The 22679-nt window shown below is 45.2% G+C and overlaps 2 protein-coding genes across 2 annotated transcripts in view; both read left to right on the top strand.

Annotated features, from left to right (window-relative positions):
- Positions 1-1807, top strand: part of PSMD14 (proteasome 26S subunit, non-ATPase 14) — a 99349-nt gene extending 97542 nt beyond the window's left edge. Inside the window, exon 12 of the mRNA XM_058715159.1 lies at positions 1391-1807. Within this exon, the coding sequence (XP_058571142.1) occupies positions 1391-1489 (99 nt within the window). The 3' untranslated portion in view covers positions 1490-1807. The remainder of the gene's footprint in view (positions 1-1390) is intronic.
- Positions 1808-6613: 4806 nt separating this feature from the next.
- On the top strand, positions 6614-14836 carry TBR1 (T-box brain transcription factor 1). The gene is made up of 6 exons (XM_058715160.1): positions 6614-7428; positions 8020-8174; positions 8547-8668; positions 9240-9398; positions 10572-10633; positions 13864-14836. Exons 1-6 carry the CDS (start codon positions 6737-6739, stop codon positions 14720-14722), a joined length of 2049 nt encoding a protein of 682 aa, XP_058571143.1. The 5' UTR covers positions 6614-6736; the 3' UTR covers positions 14723-14836.
- The last annotated feature ends 7843 nt before the right edge of the window (positions 14837-22679 follow it).

Below are 22679 nucleotides of genomic sequence, written 5' to 3'. Positions count from 1 at the left end.
CCTTACACTTTAGAGAATTTAGGATTTTTTGACTAAATGAATCTGAAGCTACGATGTAGATTGTGGTAACAGCAACAAGTAAAAGGTCTAAATTAAAGGCAAAGCTGAAAAATATGTAATGGGCAAAGTTGAATAATGATCAGAATCATTTTTCAAAATACAGTATTTCACTGGTTTAACCTATCGCATGGCAAAAGCAAACCTGTCTAGAATGGAATCAGATCACTATCTTTTTCTCCTCCCGGGCTTTCAAAAAGTCACTTTCACTAAAATGTCCTAAGGTGTATTTCTGAAATAAAGAAAATTTAATATGTGGTCTAGTTACTTAAAATTATTTGTATCATGTTGCATCCCTGGGTTGTTCAAGGAAATCAAGCATATATTGAAATTGTAATTTAGGAAAGAACAGCCAAGAAATAATTCCAGTGATGAACATTTGTTTAAAGTTAGGAGTCTTGGGTATTTTAGCAATACCCAAACGAAAATAATGCTTTAATTGAGTTTTTTTAATGTGTGCAATATATATATATATGTATATACACACACACATATATATTATTTTAAAGCTTTCATATTTAGCTGATAGATTTCATTCAGCTCAGCCTTAGACATGAATATAAATTAAGCATTTTAATTTGACTTCATTTATTATAATGTTATTTTAAGCCTCATTTTTAACGAAGACATTTTATATATGGATTTAATTAGGTTTCAGTTAAAAGACTATACCTATATACTTTACTATGATAGTTTTTTTTTCAAAATAAGTGTATAAAATATATATTCTTAACAATGTAGAATTGATCCAAATTGTATTTAAATGTTTAAACTAACATTGACTTTTGATCCAAGAATATTTCCTGAATCATTTAAAGCACCTTTCCTGAAATACTAAAAATTATACATGAATTAAATTTAAATTAAAATTACAGAGGAAGTAATGAGAATTCACATTCAACTCTTACCTATTGGTATGTCTGCTTTGAGTAAAGAGCCCACTCAGTCAATAAATATGAAAGACACAAAATACGCACACATACTTGGGCTTATGCACACATATAAATGCTTAAACTTTGTTTTTTAAAAAATCAGATGCTGCAGCTTTATAGAATTCCTTGTTACTCTTTGTAATTTCTGGTACAGAGTCATAGCATTGATTGTGTAAATCAGTCTTTCGTGGTAAATTTTATTATTTTATCAGGTACTTAATTTTTTAATTAATTTAGAAATCCTAAGAATGTAGTGATATATTAGGAAAGTTAAATTGTACATATATATATAAATTTAGGTTTGGCTTTCTTTACCAGTTTCATCAGCTACTTTAAGTAACTGTTCTATCAGTAACATCGTTCTTTTTTCTTTTTCTTTCCCCATTTTTTTTTTTATTTAGGACCCCAAACGTCATTTGGAGGAACATGTGGATGTACTTATGACTTCAAATATCGTCCAGTGTTTAGCAGCTATGTTGGATACTGTCGTATTTAAATAAAACAATGCAAAAGGCTATTAGTGATACTTTTCAGCGTATATTCCTCTATTGTTCCTAATGCTCAAAATCAAGGGACCTCTGAAGGTGTGTTTGGTTCAATGTAAGACATCTGGCATCATTTGCAGCACTGTAACACCTTCAGTCTCAGTTGTGCAATTACTTCTGTTTCTTTAGTCAGGGTCTTTGCAGATTCCAAAGTTGTATAAGAATACATCAAAGTGGACAAATTTTGTTAAGATCCCATTTAATATTTGAAGAAAACAGTAACACAAATATATTTTGATTGTTGCTTACAAAATAAAATACATTTACAATCTATGTCTCCTGAGGTTTTTTGGCACTGGGTGGAATTGACAGAGTAACATTTGACAGTGCTCTAGAAATCTCACACAAAGATATGTTTCTCTTTGCAATTTAAGATCTTATAATACATAAAACATCAATGTGATAACAAAACTTGACAAATGTAAAATGATTGCCATTAAGGAGTTGCTGCCCCATTAGTGAGTAACCCAGAAAAAAATGTTGACATATTTTATTTGAAGTATCTGTCACAAATTAATATTGTATATTCAGTTTCTTAATGTATTATACTTTTCAGGGTTCCAGAGGAGTACATTTAAGAAGAAAAAGGTGACAGTGTTAATTTAGACTTTTTCATTTTCTTAAAGAGCACATTCTACCAACAGTGTTGAGATTATCTGGGAGTGGCCGGCTGCGACTCCCATTAGACTTTTAGCTAAGACAGCAATAGAAGGTATATAATCTTGAAAGCAAAATGAGAAAAGTCACCATAACGTGAGTTTAATATGAACACATAAATAATTCTGCTTTCTCTCATCTTTTCCAAATTAAAAATACTCAGTTTTCTGATAAAGACAAAAATTTGACTAATGGCAGGTTTTATAGATGACCTTACCCCTCAACCTGTTTCTAACCTAATTTACATAAATAACTGCCCCATTAATCCTCATGGCACAGCACCATACTGGGTACACCAAAGAGTATGGGAAAACATATGGAGACAGATTTCATTCTTGTCTGTACCCTTTATGAAAATATGGTAAAAATGTTTGTTTCTGAGGCTTCATTAAAAAGAGGGTTTTACTTGGGGGCTTGGAATTTAGACTTAACCTCTACTAGAAGTGGTAGGAATGACGTGGTAGACCACATTACTGTCCTACTTGAACAATTCTAGGCTCTTATTGGTTGCCTAATGAACAGTTACCAGAAACTAAAAGTAGAAATGGCTTAAATTCCCACTGTGTTTCATAGACTTTTTTGGTGGAATAAGAGGTATTCTGAGCATTTGCTTGTCCTGTGGCTTTTTCTTTTACATATAGTATGTTTTATGTAGGACATGTAACATGTATTAATAATTTAATTGTTGAAATTACAACAGCTAACCATTTATAATTAAAATATAAGTGGAAGTTAGCAGAAGTTTTCCTTTTGCCTAATTTAATCTTGTGTGCAGACTTTTTGGATACATGGTTTTTCCCTTTACATAAATAGGGTTCTATCTATGATTTGTTTCGCAGAGACTGTTCATTAGAGCTAGTCAGGATTTTTTTTTTTCATACAGTATGTATGCCCCTAGAAGAAGGCCTCAATAATTCAAGGGCTATTCTCAACATTCCATTTGAAAATAGTTTTTTGTTTGTTTTTCATTTTACTCTCCTGAAAATGTCTCCTGAGAAGGTTTACACAGTGCCTGCCTTTTGCTCTCATTTGATCACCTCACCTTGGACTTCCCACGGCCAGTACCACTTTCTCCTACTTGGTTCATGTTAGAGACATTCCCAAATTCAAAACCTTATCAGATCCCTCCTAGCAAAACCCTGCATTTTCTTTGGAGATTTGAAATGGATTGAAATGAGGATGCCCTGAGTCTCAATGAACACTTTTGTCCTGGAATGTGCAGCTATTTCAGCAGCAGCCTGGTGGCTCAGGTCCAGTTAGGCATTGAAACGACTTATTTAATCACAGCCTCAAGGTGTGTGTGTGTGTGCTTATGTGAGCATCTTTACCCATCTATTATGCAGTGTTAAAGCAGCACAAGAACCCAAACTGCTTGCCTCTAGCATTGAGCTGTCCCTGTTTTCCTCTCAGACTGACATGGGGACATTGGAAGCTCCAGCCTCAACAATTCAGTGATTTTCCTGGACCAGGAGCCCCTGGGTCTTCTGGGAGCTCATTATATATACAGAATATACATTATATATACAGACCTGAATCAAGAATCCTGGCATGGTTCGTATGCACTTTCAAGTCTGCACATACTTGGTGCACACAAGTATGGCTCAAGAGCAGGTGTGCTGATTTTGAAGAAAGTCTAGAGTTTTCCTTTTTGAACATATGTAAGTTCAAGGCATAGCCTGTAGTGAGGAATCACTGAATTTAGTACTGATAAAGTCAGAATGCACATTAATCTCCTATTCCAGTTCCTTAAAAAAACTGAGGAATTTATCCCTTTTCTATCCCTCTTCTATACTTTAACATTTCATCATTCTCCATTCTTTAAAAAAGAAAAAGCCAAGTCAGGGTGCCGGGAATGAGCCCAAAAGGAATGAGTCTCGAAAGGAGCCCAGGTGCAGTCTCGTCTTTTTGCTACATACTTAAGGCTTTGTACCCCACTGAAAAAGGAGGGAGGTAATCTTGGAAGCAGTGGACAGAGAGGCGCTCGGGAACAAAGAAGTTAATGATCGAAGAAATGAGAAAAACCAGAGTAACCAAAATTGGGCAAAAACCTCGGGGAGAAATGGTGGTGGAAGGTAAAGGGAAGGGCAGAAAAACCAAGTGTCAAAAAGTGTCATAGCCACTGTCTCCTCCCCCGCAACCCGATGCCTCAACACCAAGGCCCTGCTTGTTTATGAAGCTTCATGGCCAGGAGCTGAGATTTGCTTCCGAAAGGAAAACAAAAAAAACAAAAAAAACGGGTCTGGCTGTATTTTTCTATCAGAAAGCTGTCTCGGCTTGAGTCTGGGACATCTGGTCATCAACTTGTCCAGCCCAGGGCCGTCCGCCCTGGGCCTTGCTCGCGGCGCCCTGCTGGAGGCCACAGCTGGTGCCCTCTGCAGCCAAGGCGCCCAGCCCGCCTCGGGGGCTCGGGCTGGGCTCCGCGCTGACCGCTTGGCCCACCGAGGCAGCGCTCTAAAATCGCGCCCGCCTAGGCGGAAGTCGGGTCTGGTTAACCCCTCTCTGCCCAAGCCCGGGACCCACCCAGTGTCCTCAGCGCCGCTCTCCATCAGGGAAGTGCCGAGGCCCGAGGAGGGCTGACGCGCTTCTCGAAGACTTCGGCTGCACGGGTCGGAGGTGCCGGGGCCGTGCCTCCGGCACTGGAAGAGTGTGCGCCCCCGGCGTCCGCGCCACGCGCGGCTCTCCCCACGCTCCCCTGCGTCTCCCGGGCGGCGGCTCCCCCTCGGGGCCGCCGGGGAGCTGGGCAGCCTACGCTCAGGCCGCTCGGGGACGTTAGACAATGCACCAGAGCCGGGTGGGCCGCCGGGCTCGGGGATGGCCGCTCAGGCTGCCAGCCCTAGAGGTGCTCGGCGCGGGGCCCGCCCGCCCGTCCGCCAGCCCGCGGGGCCGAGCTCAGCTCCCGCCGCGCGCCTCCTCCTTCTTCCGGCGCGGCTCCGCGCCCCGTGGAAAGCCTCAGGAGGGCAGGCTGGCGGGTGTCGGGCCACGGGAAGCAACTTGGGCCGGGTAAAGCCGCTGCTGCTCTTGGCCCTCTGGTCCGGGCGCAGGGCTGGGTTCCTCTGGAGAGCCAGTGCTGGGAGATTTCTTCCGACATCCCAGGGTCGCTTTGGGCCTCGTGCTATTCATTCGTGCCAACATCCTTTTAAATTGGTTATTTTCTCTATTCCTCCGTAAGTTCTTCCTCATTTTAAACTTACTGGCATGTTTCTTTTTTCCCTCTCCCCTTCAGATTATATAAACATTGCACACACACACACACACACACGCACACGCACACGCACACACACACACACACACACACGACCAGTTTTCAGCATCGATCACTGCGTTGACACCACTTCCACTCTGTCTCCCCAGATCAGCGCTTCCAGCGAACCCATTTGCGCGAGGACTCGGCCCTCTCTGTTCCTGGCGAGGCTTTTGAACCTTGTCGCCAAGCCAGTACCTCAGAGAGAAGGAAGTGCAGTGGGACGCGCGTGCATGGCGCCTGCCCCCAGTTAGATGCTCTTCAGATAATCTGCAACCAAGCTCGCTGATAAAATATTTAGTAAAGACCTCGTAAACATCACTGCAAATACATTAAGGCACTTCAGCCCGACAGCTTATGATTATTTCAAAACTTAAAAAGGTGATCATAGATTGTCACTGTTTCTGTGCTCGAGCAAGAAACCGAACCTTCCCGAGGTGGGTGGATGGGTGGGTGAGTGGCTGCTTTTCGCCCCCACTTCTCCCCCTCCCCCTCACTTTCATCGCTGTGGCTCTCAGCGGCAGTGATTTATTTATTTATGTATGTAGTTAAAAAGGTGTGCGGGAGGGGGGGCGGTTCGTCGAGGACACGCAGGACCTTCTCACAAAGGACTGGCTCAGGTGTTATGTGCTTCTGTATTAACTGGAAAAGACAGACTCTGGAACTTTTACAGGGCGAGAAGAGGCCACCGGCTCGCGCTTTGTATACTTTGCACTTGAAATCGTTACATTCAACTGAATATTTGGCTCATTCAGATCCGAAAAGTCTCCTAGCATCATCGAATTCCCTCCTCCGCCCCTCAGCTGAAAGGAGGGAGGGGGGGGGGGGAAGGTAGGAAAATGTTTAGTAAATTGCACATCTTTGAATCTTCCTAAAGCAGTGGTCACAAAGCTTAAAGGTGACACAACAGTGCTCACGTAAAGCCAACACACATTCCCCACCCCCCAAGCCAACAATAAAATCATCCCCTTCAATTTGCCATGATCGTCGCGACCAGGAGCCAGGTGATTATCCTAATTAATGTCTATCTAATTAAATTACTGTCAGCAGTTAACCAATGGCAGGAGCCGTTTCATCGGCTGCACAAGCAGCAAGATCAAAAGTGAGCCTTTTCTGATTGCTGCATAGTGTCAATTGGCCAATCTCTTCTCCCAGGGAAAAAAAAAAAGTAAATCAAACCTTTGAGAAGCATTTGCTGGTTGAAGTGCTTTCTGTCTAGTGAGGGGGTCTGTGGATTTCTAGTTTATGATAAATAGGACTTTAAAAACCAGGGACAGGAGGGCGAGTGTTCAGGTTCTAGAGCTATGCAGCTGGAGCACTGCCTTTCTCCTTCTATCATGCTCTCCAAGAAATTTCTCAATGTGAGCAGCAGCTACCCACATTCAGGCGGATCTGAGCTTGTCTTGCACGATCATCCCATTATCTCGACCACTGACAACCTGGAGAGAAGTTCACCTTTGAAAAAAATTACCAGGGGGATGACGAATCAGTCAGATACAGACAATTTTCCTGACTCCAAGGACTCACCAGGGGACGTCCAGAGAAGTAAACTCTCTCCTGTCTTGGACGGGGTCTCTGAGCTTCGTCACAGTTTCGATGGCTCTGCTGCAGATCGCTACCTCCTCTCTCAGTCCAGCCAGCCACAGTCTGCGGCCACTGCTCCCAGTGCCATGTTCCCGTACCCCGGCCAGCACGGACCGGCGCACCCCGCCTTCTCCATCGGCAGCCCCAGCCGCTACATGGCCCACCACCCGGTCATCACCAACGGAGCCTACAACAGCCTCCTGTCCAACTCCTCACCGCAGGGCTACCCCGCGGCCGGCTACCCCTACCCACAGCAGTACAGCCACTCCTACCAAGGAGCCCCTTTCTACCAGTTCTCTTCCACACAGCCCGGACTGGTACCCGGCAAAGCTCAGGTGTACCTGTGCAACAGGCCCCTCTGGCTGAAATTTCACCGCCACCAAACGGAGATGATCATCACCAAACAAGGAAGGTAATGCTACATTCTTGGCAGTCGCTGTTCCGGGCACGGCCCGGGGGGCAAGTGCGCCGGGTTGTGACCGCACCGGTAGCGATGATTTGGGGTCGGGAGCGGAGTGGAAGGCGCTCTGGTGCGCCCTGGAGTTGGCTGGTTTTGGAAAAAGGGAAGGTGAAAGGTATAACCGCCGCGGTGAGGTTGGTAAGGGGATTCCCGCGCTAGAGAGGTGGTCTGAGAGCCAGTCAGGGGCGGGAGAAAGGAGAAAGAGAGGGAGAGTCCCGGCCTGCGGCTGGGAAATCGGAGGGACGCAATAACGGCCGGAACCGAGGACAGGTAGAGAGTTGCGGGTCGCCAACCTCACTCTCCACCTGGGCAGTGACACCTGCCGACTCCCCACGCCAGCTCGCCCGCGGGTCTCCCCGACTTCAGCCCCACTTGTTTTCCTCCCCCACCGCCCCTTCTCTAACCCAGCAAACATTCGCTCATCGACGCTGGGAGAACAAGTTTTGCTTTGCTATCTGGCGCCGCGCTTCTTGCATTTAATCTTTAACATTTATGTTTTTTTTTTCTCTTGTTTTCTCCCCCCCCCCCCCTTAATTTAAATAGGCGCATGTTTCCTTTTTTAAGTTTTAACATTTCTGGTCTCGATCCCACGGCTCATTACAATATTTTTGTGGATGTGATTTTGGCGGATCCCAATCACTGGAGGTTTCAAGGAGGCAAATGGGTTCCTTGCGGCAAAGCGGACACCAATGTGCAAGGCAAGTCCTTCCAATTAACACATTTTCCTGACACTTATTTAGGTGAGAATGATTAATTAAAGCCTTTGTGGACTGGCTCGAGAGACTTTTAAAACGATCGGCCAATGACTTCTAAAAGGAAACGAGGGGGATAGGGGGACAGACTGAGCAGCGAGAAGGGGGAGGATTATGCAAAAACTATTTTAATCATCTCCAGTTAATAAGGAGAAAGCGAGGCCTAAAAAAAAACCCCAGCTAATGGGCCTCACTGTGGTATAAGGTGTGTGTGTGTGTGTGTGTGTGTGTGTGTGTGTGTGTGCACGTCCTACGTGGTGAGGAGTTGGGACTGGGCAGTGCCCCGGGCATATGTAAACAACGTATTTCTTTCTCTAGGAAATCGGGTATATATGCATCCGGATTCCCCCAACACGGGGGCTCATTGGATGCGCCAAGAAATCTCTTTTGGAAAATTAAAACTTACAAACAACAAAGGAGCTTCAAACAACAATGGGCAGGTCAGTGGCTCAAACACTCCTCTCTCTCTCTCTCTCTCTCTCTCTTTCTCTTTCCTTCTCTCCCACACATGTCCCTCACTAACATTCAGTCCATTAGTTTAAATCAGCATGAGAAACTGGGCATATGTTTCTTTGCTTCATTAAAAAGCCTTTTTAAAAATTCTATTTCTATCCTCCTATAAAGTTGCTCTTGCCCTCTGCCCAATTCCCGAGTTCCCGGCCTTCCCTAGTACTGTCCAAATACTTGATTGATTTTGAGAAGGAACCCCCACAGGACCTGCTTGTTGCAAAAATCTTTGTTCCTCCTAAAAGGAGGGCTAGGCGGATCGGGAGGACCCGAGGATCAGGCAGTCGGGTTCGGTTTTCCTCCCGTGCTCCGGTGCTCTAGGCTCCGGGAGGAACGAGGGCTGGTCTTGCCCCAGCCAGCCAGTCACCAGCCAGGGGAGTCCGGCGGTCAGGTAGCCGGGGCGGCGGGCTCCAGCCAGACCCCGCGCGGCCCGCGGCCCCAGCCCCGCGCACGTTGACCGCGCTAACGCGCCGCCCCGCGCTCCCTTTTCTCTCCGCCGGACAGATGGTGGTTTTACAGTCCTTGCATAAGTACCAGCCCCGCCTGCATGTGGTGGAAGTGAACGAGGACGGCACGGAGGACACCAGCCAGCCCGGCCGCGTGCAGACGTTCACTTTTCCCGAGACTCAGTTCATCGCTGTCACCGCCTACCAGAACACCGATGTAAGCAGGCCTGGGGGCTGGGCGCACGGCGGGCGGCTCCCGCTTCCCCCGGCAGCGGCCCGCGTCCCCGGCGGTGCCCCGCTCGCGCTAACAGCAGCAACAGCTGGCTCCGCGGCGCCTTTAGGGCGGAGGGCTAGGGGCCTGCCGGGCGCCTTCCCTGAATCCCTTGCCCGTGGGAAAACGCTTCTTGTTCGTCTCCGTCGCGGGCCACACGGGCCACCTTTGAGGGGCCCAGGATTTCTAGGGCCTCTTCTCTTGGGAATTTTAAGTCAGTTCTCAAACTAGAACAGGTTTAAATCTCCTTCCTTCCTTCCTTCCTTCCTTCCTTCCTTCCTTCCTTCCTTCCTTCCTTCCTTCCTTCCTCCCCTTCTCGCTTTTCCTTTCGAGTCCTTCTTGCCTTTAGGAAACAAGCAGACTTTCCCCTGCATTTTATTCTTGGCAAGCTTTGGCATTATCTTAAACAAAAAATTAAAGTATCCGAAATAAAAACATCACTTTTGGGGGGAGCAAAAGAACAGACACATTCACATATCTGGAAAGTACAATAAATCAAATTCCCGGAAGCCTTGGAATGAGTTTTTTTTTAGCACTTGAACTTCAGAATTTGTAAGTTCAGGAAAAGTTATTTTACTTCTGTTGATTTCACTGCTAGGAGTGATGGTGGGTTTTTTTTTTTTTAAACTTAAATGAAAGTATCAGAAATGAAAATATGCATTTATTTTAATTTAAAGCTGGTTTTAAGATGCAGCAGGGAGTTCTTGGGGTTATGAATTAGAAATGACCAACTTTTAAAAATGTGGTGAAATGTTTAAAATAGGCAACGTTTGGTGATGAATTCAAGTGCCCCTTAAAGATTTTTGTCTTTTTATAACGAGCATTTTTAAAATGTGCATTTGAAGTGACTTAGAACACATAGGAGAGCTAGTTGAAAGCAAAGCTTTAGTGTTAGGCATCATTAACTTAAACATGTTCCTCATAACTTTCATGATGCTCTCTCTTTTCTCCTTTCCATTCATTCCCTCGAAATCTTTGGTTAGGGAAACCTGGCTACTTAATGAAATTGCAGGCCTTAAGCCCCTGTAAAAAAAAGTGGTGATTTATTTGCAAACACCTAATCCACCTGTATAGAAGGTGAGATCTTATTCATCTTTTTTTTTTTTTTGTCTTATCCAGATTACACAATTGAAAATAGATCACAACCCCTTTGCAAAAGGATTTCGGGATAATTATGACACGTAAGTAATCTTGCACCTTCCTTCTCAAGTAGTTGTGGAATTGGGCTTTAGGTCGAAGGTGGATGGTCGTGTACAAGGCTTTTGGAAGCTGGAGTGTGTGAAGACAAGGTGTCTTTAAGGTTTTCCCTTTCCTTTTCATGGGCTCCCCTTCTCTCTGCTGACCTTCTGGCTTGGTACTTCTGTAGTTTTGGTCAAAGATTTCCTCCACTTATTTCTGTCTTTCTTATGGGTTACAAAGTTGGTGGCGGGCCTCTGGGGCTGGCTGGCTGGGGGAGCTGCCCTGGTTCCCGGGTGCACGAGCTGTATGTGGCGCTGCAGGTGCTCAGCTCAGATTGTCTGTGTCTGAAACCGCCCGATTCTGCCGGAAAGTGCATGTGGCTCTGGCAGTTGTTACAGTCTCCTTGGCATATGTGGCTTTTATTTACCCGTTTTCAAGTTTTGTGTAATAGCTTTTCCTGTGCAAGTTTACTATGGACTGAATAAAAATGTGCACCCACCATAGGCAAGGTCATGAGCAGAGCCACTGTTGCAGTTATTTAAGGCTTTGGGAAGGACCCAGGTGCTGTTGCTGTATGTTATTTATAAGCTTCAAAAGAAAAATATTTCCTTTTATCCTTTGCATCTAGGCGTGTTTTAATTAAATGTGTTGGTACCCTTTTCTCCAGGCTTCCCTTACCTATCTCCATTTCTTTTCTATCAAAATGCTGTTCTCTGGGGGCAACCGTAGATGTAAACTTAGTGCTTTCTGGGTTTGTTCTTGCATTCTTGCTCAGAGTTCAGATACAGTGCCCAAGAGTTCAAATACTGTTATATAGAAAAAAATATATATATATATCAAAATCTAAATCTGGATTATAGGAATCCCCCACTTTTTTCTGGCCACAAAAGAGAGGGGTACATAAATTTTGAATTTCATGGCTTGCATTAAGTGCCTGGGATAGAGCTACAAACTTGAAGTTCTCTTTGACCAGCAATAGATGAAATTTGTGGAGAATTAGACAAGTGGCTGCTTCTATTCCATCTCCAGGTAGATTGCAAACTTCCCTCCTGGTATTTTTATAACAAATTGAAAGGAGAGTCATTGATATTTCTGTCTATATCTGTCATGTGCCTCCCCCAAAAGTAGTTCTGAGGAAGCAAGCCTTGTCAAGATGATTCCCTAGAATAAAAACTCAGCTACTCTAGTCCTCACAACCTAAAAATGTGGACCCGGCACTGTGGAAAGTGTGTGGCCCAGGAGACCAGAGATATTGGTCTCTGTACTAGGGGGTCTTGTAGATTTTGAGCTTTTAATTCTGTTGTGAACATCTGTTCCAAAGCATTTTATTTTGCACAAATCAGTTCGGTAATCCCATGTGGGTTGGGACCTGGATGGGCATCTAAACTGTATCTTTTGCAGGCTGCTTTTTTCTTCTTAAAATATTGTGGTGGTAAACAGAAGATATTTGCACCTTGCTGGTTACGTTCCCTTCCTGCCTCCCTCTGCTTCTCTTATTTGAAACTGGGATTAAATTTCAGGAGGGAAATTTTGTAGAGCGAGCAGAATGGACTTGAGCAGCAGCAACATTACCCTCATCTGCCCTCCTCTGGCTGACTTCTGTTGGAAAAGTCACTTCCTTTTGATTCTTAAACTGTGTATTTTTCATAAAAATGTCTTCATCTATACAAACGGACAGGTTTTTGGGGGGTAGGGGAGAGCAGAATGGCTTATGACACCCACCCTTTCCCCTTTTATGTTTAATTTTTGGACATGGCTCACTTTTGGAGAAACAGGGAGAGCAATGAGGGTTCAGGGGGGACTAGAGGATTGCTTGGCCACTCACCAGGGAATCTCCTCCCCAAGGGATTAAGGTCTGACAAAACTGAGGCTCTCTCTCAAAACAGCGTGTTGATCAAAGATTAAAACATTTATGTGTGAGCTAAATAGAAAGGGAGACATGTGTCTATGTGTAGGAGAAAACACTTCTACCAGTCTTGATCCAATCTCTGGTTCTCCCTCAATTCTAATGGGATTTTCTAGGCCCAGGGCCTACAGTGAATCTTTCATTATTTTACCTAAGGTGATACCCAGGAACACACTTTCTGTCTGTGGGCAATTATTTAACTTCCCTTTGCCTCAGTTTTCTCATCTGTAAAGTGGGATAATAATGCTACCTAACTGGGAGGATTGTTGTGATGGTCAACTAAATTACTATCTGTACAGTCCTAGATAATGGTGCCTGGCACATAGTCAAGTTGTGTAACGGTTAGCTATTATTAGTGGGAGATTGTTTAGAGGAGGTCGGTAACCACTGTTAAGAGTTTGCCCCTTAGGTGTTTTTTGGTGTTTTTTGTTGTTGTGGTTTTGTTGTTGTTGTTGTTTGTTTGTTTGTTTGTTACCAATAAAGGTCAAAAGCTAGGGAGAGATCAGAGTAAAAAACACGTTTTCTTGGAGCTCCTGGCTGGCTCAGTCAGTAGAGCATGTGACTCTTGATCTCAGGGTCCTGAGTTCAAGACCTACCTTGGGTGTAGAGCTTACTTAAAAAAAAAAAAGTGCACCTTTTCTCTGTAAAAGAATTGTATTGATTGATGACTTTGTCTCTAAGTAGTAATTCTTGTTAGTGTTGGTAGAGGTGGGGGGTAAAGGATCACCTGGGGGAAACAATGGACAGCAAGTACAGTAGAGGCTTCCAGCAGCAAGTCTTCAAGTCTCAGAAGACTGGTGAAGGCCAGGCTTCCATGATTACTACCTGGACAGCCCGAGTGTGTGTCAAATGGAAGAAAGTGTTCTTAAAAGAGTGAAGAAATGGATATCTTGTTTAGAAATTTTGCGCAGTAACTCTCGCTACACAGGAAAGGCCCACAGGGCAAGTAACACCGTAGTCCCTGGGCGAATCTGCCCTCATGTTTATAAATACATTGGAGAAGTGGGATGAGTATCCCCTGCTGTGCTCTGCTCTCTGATCCCCCGTGCAGTCGGTGAGAGAGAGCGAGGGAGAGGGAAGACTTCCTCTTGGTCTGCATTTTGCTTAGGTTCCTGTATAAGTACATTGATCCCTCTACAATTTCACGATTTATTTTGTTTTGGGGAGGACGCAGGTCTGTGACCTTTCGTCTCTCTCCATCCTGGACGGCAAGTTACAGACGGACAGTGTGGGGGTGGGCCACAAGTGGAGGCGACCTTCCCTTCTGCCTCCCGAGGGGACCTCTCGGCCACCCCTCGGTTCTCTCTCTCTCTCCTTCCCTCGCAGGATCTACACTGGCTGCGACATGGACCGCCTGACCCCCTCGCCCAACGACTCCCCGCGCTCGCAGATTGTGCCCGGGGCCCGCTACGCTATGGCCGGTTCTTTCCTGCAGGACCAGTTCGTGAGCAACTACGCCAAGGCCCGCTTCCACCCCGGTGCGGGCGCGGGCCCCGGGCCGGGCACGGACCGCAGTGTGCCGCACACCAACGGGCTGCTGTCGCCGCAGCAGGCCGAGGACCCGGGCGCGCCGTCGCCGCAGCGCTGGTTTGTGACACCGGCCAACAACCGGCTGGACTTCGCCGCTTCGGCCTACGACACAGCCACGGACTTCGCGGGCAACGCGGCTACGCTGCTCTCGTACGCGGCCGCGGGCGTGAAAGCGCTGCCGCTGCAGGCGGCGGGCTGCACCGGCCGTCCTCTCGGCTACTACGCCGACCCGTCCGGCTGGGGCGCGCGCAGCCCCCCGCAGTACTGCGGCGCCAAGTCGGGCTCGGTGCTGCCCTGCTGGCCCAACAGCGCCGCGGCCGCCGCCCGCATGGCGGGCGCCAACCCCTATTTGGGCGAGGAGGCCGAGGGCCTGGCCGCCGAGCGCTCGCCGCTGCCACCCGGCGCCGCCGAGGACGCCAAGCCCAAGGACCTGTCCGACTCCAGCTGGATCGAGACGCCCTCCTCCATCAAGTCCATCGACTCGAGCGACTCGGGGATTTACGAGCAGGCCAAGCGGAGGCGGATCTCACCCGCCGACACGCCGGTGTCCGAGAGCTCGTCGCCGCTCAAGAGCGAGGTGCTGGCCCAGCGGGACTGCGAGAAGAACTGCGCCAAGGACATAGGCGGCTACTACGGCTTCTACTCGCACAGCTAGGCCGGCCCTGCCCTCCCGGCCCCGCGCCCCGCCGCGGCCCGGCCCCCTCCCGCCTCCCACCCCCAGCCAGCCCCTCGCAGCTCTCCCCAGCTCCTCCTCCCCACGCCCCACCTCGCGCACCCCCTCATTTCACTTGGCCCTCGAATACCGTCTGCGACGAATAAGTACAGGTCTCCGAGTGCGATTTTAACCTTTTTTTGCACAGCAGTTTCTGCAGTTAGCACACCGACCTTCAACTTTGCTGTAAACCTTTTGGTTTTCCTCCTAACTCTTCTTCTGTGAAGTTACACTCCTAACAAGCCTCCTCCCTCTCGTCTTTTTCTCACCCTCTCCTTCTCTTTCTTGTAATGAAACTCTTCACCTTTAGGAGACCTGGGCAGTCCTGTCAGGCAGCAGCGATTCCGACCCTCCAAGTCTCGGCCTCCCCATTAACCGTAGGATGTTGACTCTAGAACCCGGACCCACCCAGCGCGTCCTTTCTTATCCCCGAGTGGATGGATGGATGGATGGTAGGGATGTTAATAATTTTAGTGGAACAAAGCCTGTGAAAATGACTGTATATAGTGTTAATTTACTGTAACGAATGGCTAGTTTTTATTTTCATCGTCAAGGCACAAAACCAGTTCACGCTTAACCTTTTCATTCGTTTCTTTTCCTTTCTTTGCCATTTTCTCCACCCCCCCTCCACTTTAAAATTTTTTCTTGTGAGATAATTAACAATATTCTAAGAGGCTCTGGAAACGTGAAATACTTGATAGATAATGATGGGCTTCTCACTTTTCCTCAATCCGTTGCATGAAATAATTGCTCTGTGCTCTAATGCACACACATAGCTAAGGAGAATCCGACCAAACACCTGTAAAGGATAGGTGTCTTGTTCATAGGCAAGTCGATTAAGTGGCATGATGCCTGCAAAGCAAAGTTAACTGGAGTTGTATGTCCCTCCCCACTCCCCACCCCACCCCCCCTCCTAAATAGAATAGCTCGACATCAGCAATATTATTTTGCCTTATTTGTTTTTCCCCAAAGTGCCAAATCCATTACTGGTCTGTGCAGGTGCCAAATATGCTGACAAACTGTTTCTGAATATCTTTTCAGTCCCCCCCTCCACCTTTATATGCTGTAAATCTTTGTAATGAATATCTACTAATGATATAGATGACTGAATTGTTGGTAACTATAGTGTAGTCTAGTGAAGATAAATTGTGTGAGTTGTATATTTTACTGCATTTTAGTTTTGAAAATGATTTCCCTGCCACCTAGAAACAGCTGAAATTTGACTTCCTTGGGAAAACACTAGCATTAATGCAAGTAAGACTGGTTTTTTCCCCTCTTAAGTCTTGTTATATTTGATAAGGAGCATTAATCCCCCTGGAAATAGATTAGTAGGATTTCTAATGTTGTGTAGCAAACCTATACTTTTTTTTGTATTTTAAAATTAATGTGAAATATGCATCATACACAATATTCAATCTAGATTCCAGTCCATGGGGGGATTTTTCCTAATAGGAATTCAGGGTCTAAACGTGTGTATATTTTGGCTCTTCTGTAAATCTAATGTTGTGATTTTTATATTTGTTTCGTTTTGTCTGTGAACTGAATAATTTATACAAGTACACACTCCATTGAGAAACGTTTTGTTTTTTGCTCGTTTGTATCGTCTGTGTATAACAAGTAAATAAATCTGGTAAAACGCTATGGTGTTTGAAAGCAGTTTACAGTTTGAAAATAATTTATTATAGGTGATTACTTTTAAGGGTTAAGGAAGAATAGCCTGTTCCCACTCCAGGATGGGGCAGTCTGTTTAATGGGAATCACCTCCCATTTCCCACTTAAATTTGTTTTATAGCAGTACCAGTAATTACTTTTTCCTTCTTACTTACAAAGTACTTAGTTCCCTATGAGTCAAGTTTCACTTTGTTGCACTTTTTTTTTTTTCCCCAGGAAAACGTAGGCAGTTCCTCATCATAGCTATCTGATTTTCTCTGAAGTAGGAAATAATGCGAGCAGGAAAAGGAGGGTCTTAAATAAGGAGTTAAGAAAATTTCTTTCAATTTCACAGGCGGGAGGCTTTGGGCAAGAGTAGGGTGTGATTGAAATGCATGTCAAAATAGGCTGTTGACCACAGCTTTAGGCAGATGTCGAAAATCCCGATCTTTAAATACGAGGCCTTGGAGATGGGTGGCGAATCTGTAAATGCAAACACAGAATGGCCTACATTTCTTGAGTGGATTGTTTCGGGGGGATTGGGCGGGGCTGGAGCGGGGTAAGGACTCATTGAACAAACTCGGAACGGTCGGTATTCAGGCACTGACTTTAAAACTTGCTTTGGGAGGTATCTGGACGGTTACCACTCCATCTCTTCTACAGTGGAATTCCTGGGCCAGCCCTACCCAAGCCAGATCCCTATCCCTTGAGAACGAATGCAGAAATGTGGATATCCCAGCGTGTGGGGGGCGGGGAGGGGCGGGAGGTCCGCTGCGTCTTAATCAAGGAGTCCGCAGAGCGCTGACTTTATTTCGTGCAGGAGCGATTTTTGTACTTTTGTCTCCAGAGAAAGGAGATCCAGGAAAGAGGTTGAAAATGGTTCAACATTCTTGCTTAGTCTGGGTCAGTCTCAGGTTATGGGACTAAACGTACCACCACCTAGAGATTGTCCCGTAACCCCTTTGCAATTTGAGAGATGCAAAGGGGCTTCAAAGTTCCAATTAAAATGAAAATTGAGAGGGGGGAGCAAACCCGATTTGTTGTCCCTGGGCAATTTCGCCACTAGACGGCGTTCCGCGGAGTTTTGTCTGCCACACCGAGAGGAGATGGCTGATTTTCCTTTGTGTTTCTTTCACCCTTCCCACACCTAAGACCTGAACGAGAGGACCAAAAGTACAAAACACGGTGCCTGTGTAGCCAGAGAAGTTGAGCAGTGTACTCTTGTAACACCCCACTGGGTCTGCGCTCCTGTGACCCGGCCGCCCAATGCCGCCGGGGAGGAGGCGCACAAGCGGTCAAGGTCCCGAGGGCGCGGGGTGCGGGGGCCGCGCTCGGCCCCGCCGCCCTCGGGCCACAGTCACGGCGAGCAAAGGAGCTGCTGTCATGTGTGGAAACGAAGCTCTCAGCAGCCGAGGATAGATTTCACAGGAACGTAGTGCCTTGTACCGAAAGACGCACTTTAGCTGCTATTAGGAAGTGCTTCAAAAAACTGGGGAGGTCGTTTCCCTTGCAGCTCTGCCACCATCTCCACCATCTGCTGTGTGGACTGAGTCAGCGTGAGGTAAATTTGCAGTTCCGCGCTCCTCTCCGAGGCAGTGTGCTTTCGGGTCCCTTTCAAGCATGATCAGTTTTACTGGCTTTCAGTGTCTTGGGTGTCTAGTGAAGGGACACCGTCGCTGTGTCTGAGAAGCTGCTGCTGTTCCAAGGAAATCAGAGTTTGGATTTGGGAGGGCCTGTAGCAACCAAAGTTCGCGTCCCGGGTTAGATTTCGAGTTGCCTTTTCTCCGTGAGGGTAGGGGTCAGGCGAGGACGGAATCCTCCCCGCAACCTGCAGATATCCTCAGTTTTTAAAAGTGTGTTTTCAACGGTGTCTTTTCTAAAAGAGGCAGGAAGAAAAAAGGCGAGCGTGCGGCGAGCACTGCATTCTGGCTCACGCCTTCCCGCCACTCACATTCCGCGCCATCTTAACTCACTTGCAACCTCCCGCTCGGGGCCGAGTGCGGTCGCCTGCGGGCGCCGCTCTAGCCAAGGGAGCTGTGCCCTCGGTTGGTACCTCTCGTGGCGGACGCCGCGGGTCAGAGTAGACGAGAGGCGTGGCCAGAACGCGCTGCGGCCGCGGGCGGCCGGTGCGTGCTGCTTCGGCGGGCGAGGCTGCGCTTGGCCCGGGCCTAGCGCCGTCCGGGCGGGCGCCCTCGAGCCCAGGCCGGTGCGGGCGGGCGTCTGCAGGAGCTCGGCCGAGTGAGGCCGTGCGGGAGGCCTGCTCCCCGACGCTGAGCCTGGGCCGAGGCTTCCCTGCTTCGTCTGCGGGCCGGAGGCTGCACCCTGGCTGTCCTGTCCCAGTCCAGACAGGGATTCGGGGCGGAGGTCCAGGCTGGCAACCCGGGCCCAGCTGCAGGCCCGGAGCCCAGGAGGCTCGCTCTGTGCTCTCGGGAGTCCGTTCGAGCCAGGCCGAAACCTTGGCTGCGTCGGAGGGTGCCCTTTCCAGCTTGTAGCTCCTCGACGGCCACGCCAGGCGAACGACTGGGATCTAGGGCGGACAGCCTTTTTAGGCCTAGCAGAAGCTGACTGATAGTTTGTTTCCAAAGCCAGGTTGTTTCTGTGTCTTTAGGACTGACGTCACCCGAGCTCTTAAAATGTAGTAATTTAGGGGCTATAGAGAACTTTCTGAACCCTCTTACCTCCTGCAGTTACATTTTCTTACAAATCCTACCGCTAAAACTCTCTGACCCACCGTTTTGGCGAAGTATTTATCTTTTTAGCACTGAGGCGTTCAAGGATGTTCTACCTTCTGTTGTGGGTGCAGGCTAGGAACAAAAGCCTTGTTGCATAGAGGCCATTTATATTCCTGGAGAACTTAAAACGCTCTATAGCAATATTTGGGCAGCGTGTTTGTGTTCGTAACTGATTTTATAAAACGTTCGGCCTGTGCTCGGGTGCAGCACTTTTTTTGTGTGTGTATATTAGTTACTTTATCATGTAGGCATTTTGGCCATGGGGATAGGAAAAAAGTAGAACCTGTGTGAAAACAAACCAAAATAGGTCCTCCAAAGGAAAAGCAACTATTATTATTTTTAGACAAAGTTACTTATGAGGAAGTCAGCATCTTTTTTTATTTTTTTAAGATTTTATTTTCAAGGAATCTCTGCACCCAACCTGGGGCTCAAACTCACAACCCTGAGATCAAGAGTCTAATGCTCCATGGACTGAGTCAGCCAGGTGCCACAAAAGTCAGCATCTTTAACGACCAGTGATAAGAATTCAATGTAAAAAATATTTACTTTGCTCTGCTATGTGGGCAATTACTTGGCTAATTTTAATATTTGAAAGAATAAAATTTTAGTGTGAATCACTAAAATCAGGCTTTTAAAAGGTCAGCTGAGGCTTTTTAAGCAAGATGAGTCTACATGATTTATTTAAGTTACAATATGAGTGCAAGATTTACGTTTGGACAATCAGATTTTCTTTTGCCAGAACAAGATAAGAGTCTCACAGGGAAGACCGAGACAAACTAGACAAGATTTCAGGCATTGCATTGTACTTGGTTTAATTCAGTTGCCTTGAGATTTGTGGGCCTTTCTGGTTCCCGTCTTCAGGTTGTTAAGTCAGGTTGCAACATATTTAAAAATATATTCACTTGAAAGAAAACCCCACTGCTTTCACAATAAAGTAAACTTGATGGTGTACAAGTCACTGGTCGCATCTGAGCTGATTATATCCGCCTTGCATGTATTTTACACCCACAGTATGGTTTGCAGCAGTGTTCAAGGCATGGCGTGAAAAATTTGATTTGAATAGTTCCATTAAAGCAATGAAAAAAAACCCATGGCTTAATAGACCTTCTAGTGATAGCTCCCCCTCTTACTATGCTAACTCTGAAATAAATATGTAATCTAGTGTTAGGCACATGGCATTTAGAAGACCCTTGCTGGTAATATTTAATTTAATAAACATACTAACTGTGACATTATTAATGCAATGAAGCTTGTACCACAAGCTGATTCTTTCAGGTTGTTTGACCTATTACTTATCACTAGATTCCTTAAAACATATCTTGTGATTTATAACTTGAATTTTATATTAACATTATTTTGGATTTCAACTCTTTAAAAATATCTGCATGATGGCACTCATTTTATATACAAAGCATTTATACTTGGGTGTCTTGGCATATCTTTTATGAGGAGGAAGAGGGAATTTAGGAGGGGTGAGCATCTCCACGGTTATGTCTCTGGTCATTTTAGACAATACAGTTACTTTGTTCTAATACTAGCAGGAAAAAAAAAGAATATAAGATTAAGTTTTAGGGCAAGGGTTATACTGATTTCTTATATATTGGTTATATATATGTTTTATCATATGTATGTGATAATACTAAGTTTTAAGAAATGGCACATTAATTAAACTTTCTGGTTGAAAAATAAAACAAATCTTGCTTATATTAGGGTTAGTGCTTATATTAGATTTATTTAGGTTTCAGTTTAGTTCCTATCTTCACGTTAGCAAAAGTGTACTGGATGGGAAAAAGCCTTTTCATTACAATCTTATTTCAGGTTCCTAAAAAAAGAGAAAGTCAACAGTGTTGTTCTCAAACCACAGTATCTTCCTAGCTCACATTTCAACTTTCAAGATGTATTTGTCTTTTATTTTGTCATTCCTAGTATGAAAGGGAAGGCATTTTTCAATCTTAGGATAATTCAGAAGCAATTTTTTGGTTCTCAGTTAATTCAGTTTCATCTTAAAAGTTCAAATTTAGCAAAGCACATGTTCCCTTGTTCATGCCAAGTGTGATAAAAACTAGTCGAAAAATAAAACCATTGCAAACAAGTGGAGCACTGCACTTCACTGCATACTCTACAGGCCACATCATTTCTAGGTCTGATGTCACTGCCTGCTGGGCTGCCATTTGTGGGCACAAGTAAGTCTGCCTTTGAAAGTCGATAGAAGTCACGACCATTACAGACACATGTGCTTAAATTGTGTGTGTGTTTGAAACCTCCTCTTTGAATAGAATAGTGATATGCACACCCATGAACATTCAAACATTTGCTCTCTTCTATCAACAAAAGGTTATTCTCTTTAGTCTGGGGGGTGTTTTCCTTCCTCTGCATTGGAAGAGTTTCTTTGATTGTATCTAAAACATGAATTAGCAAAATCATCTCTCCCGTTTTGTAATACAGTTGAATTATAGACTACTTTGTGGAATTATAACTTTCTTAATAGTTTCATCTTTGTGTTTACAATATTGAACTACCACATTTATGTTTTTAAACTTTAACATCCTTCAACTTCAGTTAATAAAATATGCATACATGTTATGTAGATTCAGTGTAGGCCATCTGCAATCAACAATGATATTTTATGAGAACTTTTCAGTTATCATAGTGGTTTCTATTTTGAATAGCTTTTGCTCAAGTGGAAATTTACTAAAGACCAAACCATTATTTCCAATTAAAAATGTTTCAAAGGTGGTTAGTACTTTTATAAATTGATATGTTTTTTAATTTAAAGTTTATGATTTTGGATATAATTTTACCAAATAATAGCAATGTTTACTATTCAGTACCTTCTTTTGAGAAGCTATAATGAGGACTTATTCCTTTCACGGTTTATTTACCACTGAATGCTATATATTTTGTTCCAATAAAATCTTTTTTTTCTACCTCTGTCTTAATTTGCTATATATTTTTTAAAAAATTGACTGTGTTCTAAATAATCCTTAGAGCTCACTCACCTTTGGGATTCACTCTCTTAATTTATGCTCACATTCTGCTTTGTTCCTGTGGAGAAAGTCAAAGAAACATACTGACTTCCTCCTCAACAAATTTGTTCTTTCCTCCTCCAACTCTGCTGTCTTTCTGACACTCATTTTGCCCTTGTTGACTCTCTTGCCAACAACTTTTTTTTAACCTCCTCTTTTTTTTTTTTTCTCACGCTACCACACTGAACCTGAATCTTTATAAAATCTATGCCTGATTCATCAGTTTGTTTATTTCAGGTCAGAATTTTTATGCTTTCCCCAAAAGCAATTGTATAATTTTCAGGGCAAACATCAGATACGATATGTCTTTCTATTTAACCTCTCCCACATTGTTTTTTAAGATTTTGTGTTTTTTTCCCCTGTATACTTCTATAATCCCTTCATCTCTCGACATTCACTTTATTATCTTTTTTTGTGTGTGTTTGTGAAGGGCCAACTTAATATTTTTGTCTCTTATTGGTATTTCTGTGTTCTTCTTTACCCCTAACATTT

Source organism: Neofelis nebulosa, chromosome 2, assembly GCF_028018385.1.
Source record: "Neofelis nebulosa isolate mNeoNeb1 chromosome 2, mNeoNeb1.pri, whole genome shotgun sequence".
NCBI classification, from domain to species: Eukaryota; Metazoa; Chordata; class Mammalia; order Carnivora; family Felidae; genus Neofelis; species Neofelis nebulosa.
The sequence above is the reverse complement of the archived record's forward strand: the minus strand, read 5'-3'. Positions and strand labels throughout refer to the sequence as shown.